This window comes from Miniopterus schreibersii (assembly GCF_964146895.1).
Source record: "Miniopterus schreibersii genome assembly, chromosome: 1".
NCBI classification, from domain to species: domain Eukaryota; kingdom Metazoa; phylum Chordata; class Mammalia; order Chiroptera; family Miniopteridae; genus Miniopterus; species Miniopterus schreibersii.
Genome location: NC_138101.1, coordinates 133,195,755 through 133,209,496, shown reverse-complemented (window position 1 = coordinate 133,209,496; position 13,742 = coordinate 133,195,755). Strand labels below are relative to the sequence as shown.

Here is a 13,742-nt window from a genome sequence, read left to right as displayed (position 1 = left end):
GGGAAGGACGAGGGGCGCGTGGTTTTCCCATCTCATCCCGGAGGAGGGGCTGGAGCATCCCGGGCAGCCAATCAGGGACAGGCTGGGGGGGCCGCTTTGAAGAAGTTTGGGGAAAAAAGTTTGGAAAAGTTTCTATAATAACTAGGGGGCGTCCGGAGGGAGGAGGCAGCGGCGGAGGAGGGGGCGTCTCAGAGAAGGGGAGGGAGGGAGCCACGGGTGAAGCGGCGGCAGCCTCCTGAGCTCCCCCCTCCCACCCTGACCGGGACCCGGGGCTCTGGCCGGATCCATGGGGGCAGCGAGCTGCGAGGATGAGGAGCTGGAATTTAAGCTGGTGTTCGGGGAGGAAAAGGAGGCCCCCCCGCTGAGCGCGGGGGGGCCGGGGGAAGGTTAGTGCGGGGCTGGGAAGGGGTCTTGGGGTCAGTGAGGGAAGGGCCCCGGGATCCTGAGCCTGGGGACCTTAGGGCAGCGAGCCCGGGGTGGGAGATGAGGGGGACAGAGGTTGAGGGGAGTCGTGGGGCTCGGGGGTCTGTGGAGGCCTGCGGGGGGCCGGGCACCACTTTCTCCTTTTTAGGTCCTGACTGGGGTGGGGGTGGGGGTGCGGCTGGCTGCGCGCCGCCTCTCGGGCCGACTGTCACTGGGACGGGGGGCGAGCGGGAACGGCGGTCCTGAGAGCCCCCCGGCGCGGGCGGGTGAAGGGAAGGTGGGGCCCTGGAGCTTGCCCCCTGCGGACTGCGCCCCGAGCTGCCGCCCGACGCCGCGGGCCGGGGGCCCTCTCCCGCCCCTCCGGGGCGCCCCTCCCCCTCCCCCGTCTGGCCGCAACGAGAGGCAGATGGCTGGGACCGAGCCGGGGGCGGCGGCCGCCGATCGCACGGAATCCGTGCGGCGCGCGTCCCCCTCCCCCCCACGGGCCGGGCTGGGCAAGCCGCACCCCCGCCCCCAAATTGGGGGGAGCGAGGGAGGAGCCACCTCTGCTCGTCACCGCTGCCCTGCGCCCCCCGCCTTCCCTGGCCACTGTTGCGATAGCAACTGGGGCTCTTGCCAGCGCCGTTTGGGGGTTTGGGAACCGCTGCTAATTGGGTTCATGTGTGAGTCGCCCCCAGCCCAGCCCAGCGCTTCTCTAAACGCGCCTCCAGGCCCCGCGCAGCCCCGCGTGACCCACAGCCCTCACCTTAGGACCCGCCCGCCCGGTACCCGGGGTCCCAGGGCGGGAGGCTCGGAGTGCGAGCTCTCCGTGCGGGGAAAGGCTCGGCACTTCTGAAGCTCCCTCGCCACCGTCCGAGGTCCAACTTTGCTTCTGTGGTTGTGGCTCTGCAGGACACCTAGAGGACCCCTCTTTACTGAGGAGGGGGTGGCACGCAGGGCTTAGGGGGCTGGTCTCTCAAGAAACCGAGCCGTCTCACCTGCTTCTCTCTCGTCCCGTCTCCGGTGGCATCCCTCCCTGACCCGCTCCCTTCCCGTTTTGACAGAACTGGACGCAGAGGACACTCCGCCATGCTGCCGTCTGGCCCTGGGGGAGCCCCCTCCCTATGGCGCTGCCCCTATTGGCATTCCCCGGCCACCACCCCCTCGGCCGGGCATGCACTCGCCACCACCCCGCCCGGCCCCCTCCCCTGGCACGTGGGAGAGTCAGCCCGCCCGGTCGGTGAGGCTGGGGGGGCCGGGAGGCGGCTCTGGGGGGGCCGGGGGAGGCCGCGTTCTTGAGTGCCCAAGCATCCGCATCACTTCCATCTCTCCCACTCCTGACCCGCCAGCCACGCTGGAGGACAACCCTGATGCCTGGGGGGACGGTTCCCCCAGGGATTATCCCCCACCAGAAGGCTTCGGAGGCTACCGAGAGGCAGGGGGCCAGGGCGGGGGCCCCTTCTTCAGCCCGAGCCCTGGCAGCAGCAGCCTGTCTTCGTGGAGCTTCTTCTCGGATGCCTCTGACGAGGCAGCCCTGTATGCCGCCTGCGACGAGGTGGAGTCTGAGCTAAATGAAGCCGCCTCCCGCTTTGGCCTGGGCTCCCCACTGCCCTCGCCCCGGGCATCCCCTAGGCCATGGACCCCGGATGATCCCTGGAGCCTGTACGGCCCAAGCCCTGGAGGCCGGGGACCAGAAGATAGCTGGCTACTTCTCAGTGCTCCTGGGCCCACCCCAGCCTCCCCACGGCCAGCCTCTCCTTGTGGCAAACGGCGCTATTCCAGCTCCGGAACCCCATCTTCAGCCTCTCCAGCTCTGTCCCGTAGGGGCAGCCTGGGAGAGGAGGGGCCTGAGCCACCTCCACCACCCCCATTGCCTCTGGCCCGGGATCCTGGCTCCCCTGGCCCCTTTGACTATGTGGCCCCACCAGCTGAGAGCATCCCCCAGAAAACCCGGAGGACTTCCAGCGAGCAGGCCGTGACCCTGCCTCGGCCTGAGGACCCTGCCCCATGCAATGGGAAGCTGCCTTCCGGAGCGGAGGAGGCTGCAGCTCCTCCAGGTGGTCCTCGGAAGGAGGTAGCCAGCATGGACTACCTGGCAGTGCCCTCCCCTCTGGCTTGGTCGAAGGCCCGGATTGGGGGACACAGCCCCATCTTCAGGTGAGGGTTGTGCCTGGCACCACTGCTATCTCTAGCAGTTCCACTTTGGAGCAGGAGCTCAAGGGATGGGTTTGAAGAAAGGTGCTAGTTCTGTCCTCTTGGTATTTCAAAAGAGAACCTGCAACCAGTAGCTTGGCTGCTGCCATTTACCCACTTTTAGGGAGAATTAAAACAATGACATTACGCATTCTACAAATCAATGATTTACAAAAGGATAATCATTCCCTGATTACCCTTAAGCAATTAGAAAAAGCCCCCCCCCCCTTAGGCAAAGGGGGAGTTCCTCTAGGGTTCTCCCACTCCTAGATCTGGGCTGGCACTGTCTGGACATGGACAGTGGACTGGATTTGAGACCTACACAGGGTAGCAGGAAGTCCCCCTTCTCTAACTTTTAATTTCTAGGCCCCTACTTGTGCCTTAAAAGTATAGCTGCTCATTTGAATTAAAATAGCATATATTTGCAAGACAAAAATTCACATTAAAATAAGCAGTTCTTGCATTCCTCTATGCCTTTTTTTACCCTCAAAGAATCCTGTCATTTCAATAATCCTAAACCTTGGGATGTCAGATTGAGCTGGCTCCACCCAGGAAAGTTTCCTAGGGAAACAAACCTTAACACATCTGTTCTCCTTGGTTCCTGTAGGGCAGAATTTCTCACCCTCAACACTTGATATTTTGAACAGGGTAATTCTTTGTTGTGGAGGCTGTGCTGGGCATTGTAGGATAGTTTAGCAGCATCCTTGACCTCTATCCACTAGATGTTAGTAGCACTCCCTTCCCTTAGTGTGACAACCAAAAATAATGTCTCTAGACACTGCCAAATATCACCTGGGGGCAATCACCAGTTGAGGTCCCCTGGCCTATGGTATTTGGGAGCTCAATACAGGAAAGTTGCACATTTGTAACCCCTAGCTTCTGGACTGGCCTGTCCAGCCCCAACTAGTGGAATGTGCGCTGACTTGGGAACAGGGCCTGTGTTCAGTCCTGGCTTCTGTCAGTCACTGGCTTGCTTGGCTCTCTATGTTCTATCACCTGGGTCTCAGTTTCTTTATTTGAAAAACAAAGGGGTTTATCTCTGAGGCCATTTCGAATCTGAAATCCAGTCATTGCTTGACTTTTCCCATCCAGATCTAAGGATTAGGATGGACTTTGGGTTCCTCTGCATCCATGTGAAACCTTGCCACCTCAGACCCTGTGCTCATCAGAGCTGGAAAGGAGGGAGTCTTAGGCCTGGTGCCATCTTCCACACCCTCATCTTGAGAGGCTCTGAGGGGCCTTTCTTCTCTCACCTTGCTTCTGGGCTTTTGGACTATTTTTCCTGCTGTGATTTCTCCCACAGCCAAATCCCCTCCTCTCTCACATCCCAGGGAGCTGAGAATCAGTGCTGCCCTGACCAGGGTCTGAGGCTGCTGATGACCAGTGCTCTTCTCTTCTGTCCAGGACCTCTGCCCTACCCCCACTGGACTGGCCTCTGCCCAGCCAATATGAGCAGCTGGAGCTGAGGATTGAGGTGCAGCCTAGAGCCCACCACCGGGCCCACTATGAGACAGAGGGCAGCAGAGGTGCTGTCAAAGCTGCCCCTGGTGGTCACCCTGTAGTCAAGGTAAGGGTCAGAGGCCAGGCCTGATAGCCTTTCTCCTCTCCAGTCCCAGATCCTTGCAGATGGGCTCCAGCTGTGCAGACCCGTGGCACTGCCCTTTCCCACACTCCCTCTCAGCAGTGACCCTGCAGGCAGACTGGAGTTGGGGGAGGAAGGGTGCCCTTCAAGGACCCGGATATACTTTATACTCCTCTATCCCTCCACCCCCGCTTCCCTCATCCCGTGGGACACCAGCCTCATGTCTACTGTGGAAAATGATGGCCTGCCAGATGTGGGGGAGGGCTTAGGCTGAGGCCAAAGTTCACTGGGAGTTAGGTTGTCTCCATTGAGTTGGGCCAGTCTCTCTTGGGAGATTTTCCCCTTTGCCCAGCCCAGTTTGAGCTTTATTCCAAGAATAACACTGTGAACTCCAGGCCACGTTTTCTCCACAACTGGTGCCCAATTCCCCCTGGGAATCCCTTCCAGGATATCCTTTGTCTTTCACCATCCTCACCCCTTGGTGGACTGAAAACCCTGGGATGGATGAAGGATGAGACAGTGGAGATTTCATTGAGTTGCCTGTGTCTCCCTCTACCAGCTCCTAGGTTACAGTGAGAAGCCACTGACCCTACAGATGTTCATCGGCACTGCAGATGAAAGGAACCTGCGGCCTCATGCCTTCTATCAGGTGCACCGCATCACTGGCAAGATGGTGGCCACAGCCAGCTATGAAGCTGTAGTCAGTGGTACCAAGGTGTTGGAGATGACCCTGCTTCCTGAGAACAACATGGCAGCCAAGTAGGTTCCCACTCTACTGCCCCTCAGTCTTCAGGCTTTAGGACCAGTCTTTTCCATGGGTCCTAAGCTAGGCCCACTCTTCCTCCTCCCAGAAGAGCTAGACATCATCCAGAGGAGCAGTTTCAGGCCTTCACACCATCTAGAAGAGGACTTTTGGGGCTGGGAAGCAGTCTGCAGAGGCCATTTCTGAGTTCAAATAGCCCTCCTAGACTCCCAGAGAAGGTGTTTAGGGCTTTGGTTAGAAGGTGGGGGCTTCCTTCTCGGAGGGCAGGCATTGCCATTCTGGCTTCAGCTGGGAAGGCTTGCCTTCCATTCTTTACCTTCAGCATTGACTGTGCTGGAATCCTGAAGCTTCGGAATTCAGACATTGAGCTGCGGAAGGGTGAGACGGATATCGGGCGCAAGAACACACGTGTGCGGCTGGTATTCCGGGTACACGTGCCCCAGGGCAGCGGGAAGGTCGTCTCTGTGCAGACAGCATCTGTGCCCATCGAGTGCTGTGAGCGAAGGGGCCCTATGCCATCTCTCTGTCTCTTATGTCTGTGTGTCTTTCTGTTCACCTCATCTCCTCTGCATAGTGTCCTGTGTCCTGTTTGTCCTGGGTAGCCCTGTAAAGGAGTAAGCCTTTATTTCTGTCCCGGAGGGGTGGGAGGAGTGTTCTAATTTGATCCTGCTGGAGACTCTGTCTCTGGGCTGAACTAGAGTGGCCCTGTCCTCCCTCTGCTCTGGGTGGCCCTGTGCACTTGTTTGGGTAACTCTCTGGCCTGCCTGTTGGCCTCACTCTCTGCCTGGGTTCTTTACATGGTGGGTGTCGCCCCAGGGACTCTGTGGGTTTACTAGTGTGTCTCCCACTGAGGAGGGCCCTGTGGCAGTTATTCCAAGGAGGTGGGGGCAGAGGAGGCTGTCCTCTCCACACTCAGCCCAACCAGGCCTTTCCTGCACTGCTCTGCAGCCCAGCGCTCGGCCCAGGAACTGCCCCAGGTGGAGGCCTACAGCCCCAGTGCCTGCTCTGTGAGAGGAGGAGAAGAGCTGGTGCTAACTGGCTCCAACTTCCTGCCAGACTCCAAGGTGGTGTTCATTGAGAGGGGCCCTGGTGAGTACCCCCTGGGGAGGAGAGGGGAGGGCAGGCAGGAAGAGTTGGGACAGGCAGGTGAAAGAACTCTGGCACTGCCACTAAACTAGCTTCTCTGTAAAACGGGGCAGATAGACTGTCCTTCGTCTTGGACTTTCTGCTTCATGGGCATGACAGCAATCTAAAATGCTCAGGATGGTGAACAGTGTAAGAAATACACATTCTATTTTTTAAGGAGAAGTCGGCTTTGAGATAATTGACCCCATGTGGATAGGGTCCATGAGGAGAAGGGAAGAGGTAACTTAAACCCTCATAGCCCCATGCCCAGCCCCTCCTGAGCTATGAGCCTGGCAGCTCTGACTATGAGAGCCTGTGACATACCCCACAATGGAGCTTCAGAGAGGAGAAGGGAAGACTGAGGGGCCCAGGTGAACCCACCAGTCTGAGGTCTTTGCCTTCCCTCAATGGCAACCACCAAGAGCCCTAGCCCCACACTTAAATATAGCCGACTTTGAGGTGCTGGATCATGAGACTTGAGGTCTCGTTGCTTTCCTTCAAGCTAGGACCCTTTCCTACCCTTGAACTTCCTCTCAGCACTATTATGGGAGGGGATGTCTGAGCTGGATGGGAAGGTTCAAGAGTTGCTTCTGTCACCCACTCCCTGTGGTTCCTAGGCTGGCCTGCCATCTTTCTTGGTGTCAGTTGGCTGCTCTATATCTTGTGGACAGTTTAAAACCCTGCCTATTCCATTCAATTGAGTAAACACACAGTGGGCTTCTTTGTGACCAAGGCCTTGTAGGGGCTTTCTGAGCCTGGGCTGAGCTCTAGCAGGAGGGGAAGTGGCAGGGGACTGGGCATGGGGCAAGGCCCCTGGAGCTGGGCTGGAGCAATCTGTTCCCCTGCACAGATGGAAAGCTGCAATGGGAGGAAGAGGCCACCGTGAACCGGTTGCAGAGCAATGAGGTACTGGTGTCAGTGGGATGCCCACCCTGGGGGCGGCGTGGGGAAGATATCAGGGAATTCCCAGTGATATCCCTGCCCCTGGCCCATGGGAATGGTCTCTGGGAGTGGCCCGTTCTTTTCTAGAGAACCCATTCTGTCCACTCTGGAAGCAGGTTCTTCTCTAGGGAATGAACTTTGCTCCTTAGCAAATGGAAAAGTCCAGGAGGTGGAGTTTGGGTCCTTGGAAGGGGCTGGGCTGAGCCTAGGTCCCTGGGGGCTCCCTGCCTCATCCTCTGCTCCTCCAGGTGACACTGACCCTGACTGTCCCTGAGTACAGCAACAAGCGGGTGTCCCGGCCCGTCCAGGTCTACTTTTATGTCTCCAATGGGCGCAGGAAGCGCAGCCCTACCCAGAGTTTCAAGTTCCTGCCTGGTGCGCTCTAGGACAGCCCATGGGGGTGGGGGGTGGGGATATGGGGAGCTGTGGCAGGGCAGAGGGATGCCAGGCCCCCATTGTGAGGGCTCAGGGGATGGGGGACACCTGGGATGGGAAGGTGGGTGAAGGGTGTGCAGTGGGGAGCCTGCCAGCCTTCTCACCAGTCCTCCTGTTTCCCATCTACCCAGTGATTTTCAAGGAAGAGCCCCTACCAGACTCATCTCTCCGGGGCTTCCCTTCAGCCTCAGGCCCCTCCTTTGGCACTGATATGGACTTCTCACCGCCCAGGCCCCCCTACCCCTCCTATCCCCATGAAGACCCTGCTTATGAACCTCCTTACCTGTCAGAAGGCTTCAGCTATGGCACCCCTCCCCTGTACTCCCAAACGGGGCCCCCACCATCATACAGACCTGGTCTTCGGATGTTCCCTGAGACTGGGGCTACCACAGGCTGTGCCCGACCACCTCCAGTCTCCTTCCTTCCCCGGCCCTTTCCTAGTGACCCCTATGGGGGACGGGGCTCCCCTTTTCCCCTGGGGCTGCCATTCCCTCCTCCAGCCCCTTTCCGGCCTCCACTGCCTTCCTCCCCACCGCTGGAAGGCCCCTTCCCTCCTCAGAGTGGTGTTCATCCCTCAGCCGCTGAAGGGTACAATGATGTAGGTCCAAGCTATGGCGCAGGGGAGGGGACTCCGGAGCAAGAGAAATCCAGGGGTGGCTATGGCAACGACAGCAGCTTCAGAGACAGTGTCCCTATCCAGGGTATCACGCTGGAGGAAGGTGGGTGTGGAACAGGTGGCTGCAAGAGTGAGTGTGTGTGAGATTGCTCTGTATGCTTGCTGAGGGCTGGAGCTTGGCTTTCCAGAGACTGGGCATCCTTGATCCCTCAGGGCCAGTCAGGGGATCTCAGAAGGCAAGTTCATGGTGCTTGTAGCCATCTGAACCCAGTTAACTTAATTCTGAAGGCTGCATGGGGTTCTTGCCTCCTCCCCGGATCACAAAATCTCCATCTGGAAGTACTTTCAAGATCATTCAATCCAGCTCCCTGGTTTGCAGATTTAGGCACTGAATTTCAGAGAGGAGCAGTGGCTTGCTGAGGTCCCCTTCCAGCACGTTATTCCTTGCCTCAGCTTCCCCTAAACATGGTGACTGTGGTCAGGATTGGTGATGAGGAACCTTCATATTTTGCCTCTTCCTCCCACTGACTACACCCACCACTGGCCCTGCTGACAGCAATTGTCCTGACATTGCAGGCTGCTGAGCCAGCAGGAGTGGGCTGGGATGGGGGACTGTGAGACCACGGGAATGGAGTTGAGCAGATTTGATTGGGAGCAGGTGCTAACACACATTGGGGAAACTGAGGCCCAGTGGAGAAGGAGCCTAGAGGCATCCTAGACTGAGGTCTGCCTTGATTGAATTGGAGGTCTCTGGAAAAGAAGGGGACCTGCCCCTGGCCCAATCTCTCAACTGTCCCTCCTTTACAGTGAGTGAGATCATTGGCCGAGACCTGAGTGGCTTCCCTGCACCTCCTGGAGAAGAGCCTCCTGCTTGAACAATCGCCTGGCAACCCCAGCCTCTGTGGCCCCCTCCAGCCCTGCCCACTTTTCCTTCATCCTGGGTGGTGGTTTCAGAAGCTTGGGGCCAATCTGGTTCTTCTTTCCCCAGCTTCTGCCCTCCCTCTCCTCCCCTAGCTGAGATGTGCCCCCCTGGGCCTGGTGCTGCCAGGGAGGGCTCCGGGAGGGACAGCATGGACAACTGGGGTGGGTGGAGACTGAGGCTGGGTTCAAGGACTGACTGGAGTGAAGGCTATGTCTAGACTGTGTATGGGCCCTGGTGCTGGGAGGCTGGGGACAGGTGGATGGGTAATAAACTGCTCACTAGCGAGTGCTTCAGGCTCTAGAACTCTTTGTACAGAGAGGAAGGACAGCTTGACCTGGCCTAAGATGGCTTAAAGGTTGGAAAGAGAATGGGATGTGGCTGGGATCACTGCATCCCAAAGAACTTCTCAGAGTAGGGGGCTGGGGAGGATTTGAAAGGGCCCCAGAGGCTCCCTAACTGGGTGGAAGTTGGGGGCCAGAGTTTCTGTAGGTCTCTCCTCACTGGGATTCAAAATCCTATAGGCTCTTTGGGGTGGGGTCCAGGAATCTGTATTGTCAAGTTTCTTTTTCTTTCTACCACCCAGGTGATTCTGATTCATATAGCCAATCTAGTCCTCCCTTATTTACAAAGGAGGAATCTGAGACTCAGAGAAGAAAGGGGCTTGCACAAGGTCACATGGCTAATCAGTAATAGGTTGAATGCTATGCTCCTGGGCTCTTGCCTCCAGCCCATCCTCAGACACCCCGACTCATCAGGATCAGGCCCCTGAAGCATATCTCCCTCGAGTAGGGTTGGGGTGAGGGAAGGCTGGCATGGGTCTACCCATAGTCTGGATTCTTTGGGACTATGAAAACATTCTGGAAAGATCTGTGCTTTGGAGGTAGACTGCAGAAAGCCAAGTAATCTCTCTAGCAGCTCTGAATGCCACCTGCCCTGGGGCCCAGGGCATTGTATGAGCTCTTGGCCTGGCCTGCAGGTATGCCCACACATCACCACCGACAGGCTGGTGCTCAAAACCTGCTTTGTCCCCTGTCTTGACAGTCTATGTGGCCAAGTCCCCAGTGGGCTGGGGAAAGTCAGGCCTTGTCAGCCCTGCTCACATGGAGCTTGTCATATAGGAGGCACTGAGTACTGTTAACCTGCATTGGCTAGGCCTGGCTGCTGGGGGCTATCCCCCAAATATATTCAGGGAATTGGTACTCAGGAAACTGGCCTCACTATGTCCAGGCTGGTGGGGCTTCTCTGTGTCCAGTGGGTCCAGACAGGTCTGGCAAGAATCCATGTGTTTAGGGGTGGGTGTGAGAGAAGCTGACTCTGGAGTGAGAACAAGAGAACCAGGGTGACCCTCAGTAACAAGGAATTTTCTTCATCTTCCTGAAGACAAACTGCTGTCAACCAAACTGCCATCAAGTGATCAGCTCATTGAGCCTTGGCTGCTTTTCAAAGATACCCTCCAGTAGGGGCCAGAGTCATTACCCTGTAATTTCCACGTCAAGAGGGGCCCTGGGATACACCTGTTATATCCGGCATTCAACTCCCTCCACCCACACCCCAAGATCTCTAACAAGGGGTAGATCAGCTTCTGTGAATGAAAGGCTGTAGTGAAGGGGACTCAGTGCCTCCTAAGGTAGATGATTTCACTTTCTCCCAGGGTGCTGCCATTCATTCATTGCCAGACATTTATCAAGCAGCTATTAAGAACCAACCAATGGGTCCTGGAGGGCCTCTTAGCCTCATGAGGCAACAGTAGGTCAACATCACATTATAACTCAACAGTTCAACTCAGTAAATACTTCCAGAATGTCAGGTCTGGGGTTGGGGGCAGTGAACAATTCTGTTACAGAGTGCAGAAGGAGCAGGAAGCAGGGGCACTCACTCCATCCAGCTGTGGGAACTAGCGGGAACTTCAGGGGTGACTTCTAGATGGAGCCCTGAAGCATGACGGAACTGGCCAGCCCAAGAGTAGGAAAAGGCAGGCTGGGCAGAGCCACCAAAGGGACCAGGTCCTGGAGGAGAGAGGAGAACAAGGGAGGCTGACAGATGGAGGGCTGGCCACACATAAAGGACCAGGGAAGGTTCTGTGTGATGGGGGTGGGGAAAGGTTAAGTTCTGGAAGTGGGGGGCCCTGAGGTGGGACTGGAGGGGAAGCACAGGCTGGATTCTGTGGGATTTCGCAGCCATGCAGGGAATTAGAGATATCCAAGGGTGATGGGTGCTTTCCCACTAGACAGGAGGCCTTAAGCTGGGAGTGATACAATAGACTGGCCATAAAATTCCTCCTCGGTGAGCTGGCATCTGCTTCCCTGTGACTGCTCTGCAAGGTGCTGAGCTAGGCCCTCACTTCATAGGCCTAACCCTTCCCCATTAGGATCCTGATGTGAGTCGGGGTCATTGTCTCTTCCCAGGGTCCCTACAGACATCTAGCTCCCGAGGTTGGAGTTGGGAGAAGACAAAGATGCTGGATCTTCAGCTGGTGTCAGAAAAGACTTTCTGGCCAGGGTTTCTGGAAGTGTGGTCTGAGGATTATTTGCATTTGAATCACTAGGTGGTGGGGGTGTGGTGTGGTTTGCTTTGTTTTGTTTTGGTTTTTAATGTAGATTCCTAGGCAACCCCTGATCTTCTCAGTTATATTCTCTGGGGGGCAGGCCTAGGTAATTGCATTTTAAAGAGCACTCTCGGTGTTTCTTCAGCACAGGAAAGTTTGGGAACTAGTGTCATTTGTCAAATAAGTGCCTGTTCTTCCCACTCCAGACTCTATAATAGCTCCTTGTCCCCTCACAGATCTTGTCTGGGCTGCTGTGGGTGGAGGGCCACCTGGAAAAGTATACTTAAGGGAGGAGAAGAACACACACATGCCTGACATTGCAACCCATCTCTTCCCTCACCTGGCCCTGTCTTGCTGCTTAGATAATAGAAGATGGTGCCAGGGACAGCCTGGAAGCCTGGTGCAGGAGCAGTTTCCCCTGGAGCTTACTGAGTCTCCTTCTCTGGCTGGAACTCTGGATCTCCAAGATACCTGGGGAGGGCTCAGTGGGGAGCCTCCTAGTTGGGTTCAGGCTGTGCTTGGAGCGAGCTCTGTGGCGCCTCGGAGCCTGTCGCCCGACCCTTGCAGAGAAGCAGCACCTTTCGCACTTCCTGGAAATTCCAGATGTGGGAAGTGCATAGGGCTTTGGCTGCTCTTTCAGGAGCTGGTTTTAGTAGCCTCAGTGTCTGATTGGTCACTTAGCCAACTCCACACAAAGTCCTCCAGGGCCCCTGGTCTGTAACAAACCCTGTGCTAGGCATGAGGGACATGGGCAATGCACTGGGGCCTTGCCCTGGAGGAACAGACAGCCCAGTCACTAGTGGGAGAGACCTTCCTGCCAAGAGATTGGGGCGGGGGAAGGGGGGGTTGCTCCGAGCTCTATGAGAGGCAGAAATGATATGTTGCTATGGAAACACTGGGACTGAGCCCAAGGAGGAGGGTACAAGAACATTTCACAAAGGCAAGTGATTTTGAATTGGGTTTTTAAAGAGGAGTGGGCATTTTCTGGGTAAACAAGATAGGGATAAGAGAGGGTATCATGCCTGGGGGTTAAAGTATATGAGGTCAAGACCAAACAGGTGGGAAGGAATCAGACTAGGGATGCTTTAATAGGACATGCTAAAGAGTGTGAATAACAGGTAGTCATTCACTCAGTCAGTCAAAGGGTCTACAGGGGTGGGTGTATGTGTACATGTGTGACTTAAGATTTAGAAGCTATGTGGAGAGAAAGTGGCAGGGTGACCATAAAGAAGGGTTTTGTAGTAGTTCAGGCAAGAGAAGTCTGGGCTCTACCTACTACTTAGCTCAGCTAAGCAGGATGAGCTATTCCTAACAGGGATCAGGAAAGGTGCTGGGCTGGAGTCCTAGCTCAGCGAGCTCTCTGTGTGAGCTCTAGCACATCCCACACGTAACTTGGCCCTAGCTGCCAGCTGTAAGTGTTTATTCAGCTCCTACTATGTGCCAACCTCTGTGCTAGCTACAGGGCTTAGGACACTGAATGAGACAAACGTAGTTCATTCCCTCATGGAACTCAAGAATTAACAGGCAACTGCAGAACACTGTGTAATGGTGGGGAAATACTGGAAGCTTTGGGACCTCACAGAAAGATCACTGAACCTGTTTTCCAGCTGCTTGTGTATCTCTTGTAGCAATGGTGGATGACTGTATTTTGATATAGTTTGGATCCATCCCTTTTTTGGGGTGGGGGGAGACATTCTCTGAAAGGAAGGAAGATTTCCAATGTCAGTGTTATCCTGGATGAAGAGCACCCAAGGTCAGGAAATGTGGCTTTGTCACTGAGGCTTTGGGAAGAGTTAGAAGGAACATCTCTCTATGCTTCTCTCTCTTGGGCCTGACCCCCCTCCCCCCCCAGCAGTCTAATTAGGCCTGAGTCCCAGCCGCCTTTACTGCAGTGAGGCAGGATCCTGGGAGGGCAGGAAGCCAGGGGCCAAGGTGGGGGAAGGGAGCAGCTCTGTGACTAGGTGGCACTCCACTTTTATGTTCCGTTAATTCCTTTTAGCCCTTTTTGAATGCCTTAGTTTCCTAAGCTGTGATAACAAAGCACCACAAACTGGGTGGCTTAAAACAATAGTAGCCCATTCTCTCATAGTTCAGGAGTTCCGAAGTCTGAAATAGAGTTGGCAGAGGTGGTTCCTCTTGGAGGCTCTGGGGGAGAATCTATTCCAGTCCTCTCTCCTAGCCTCTGATGGCTGCTGGATCTTTGGTGGTCCTTGGCTC

At 56.0% G+C, this 13,742-nt stretch overlaps 1 protein-coding gene across 2 annotated transcripts; it reads left to right on the top strand.

Moving 5' to 3' along the window:
* Nucleotides 1–202: 202 nt before the first annotated feature.
* On the top strand, nucleotides 203–9,268 carry NFATC4 (nuclear factor of activated T cells 4). Of its 2 annotated transcripts, none has more exons than XM_081132899.1 (10): nucleotides 203–386; nucleotides 1,467–2,559; nucleotides 4,000–4,162; nucleotides 4,737–4,936; nucleotides 5,263–5,318; nucleotides 5,889–6,029; nucleotides 6,916–6,971; nucleotides 7,256–7,382; nucleotides 7,574–8,161; nucleotides 8,866–9,268. In XM_081132899.1, the coding sequence occupies exons 1-10, from the start codon at nucleotides 287–289 to the stop codon at nucleotides 8,931–8,933; spliced, it is 2,592 nt and encodes an 863-aa protein (XP_080989025.1). In that variant the 5' UTR covers nucleotides 203–286; the 3' UTR covers nucleotides 8,934–9,268. The 2 variants fall into 2 exon arrangements, with proteins under 2 accessions (XP_080989025.1, XP_080989024.1); XM_081132898.1 differs by having other exon boundaries at nucleotides 5,263–5,435.
* Nucleotides 9,269–13,742: the final 4,474 nt, after the last annotated feature.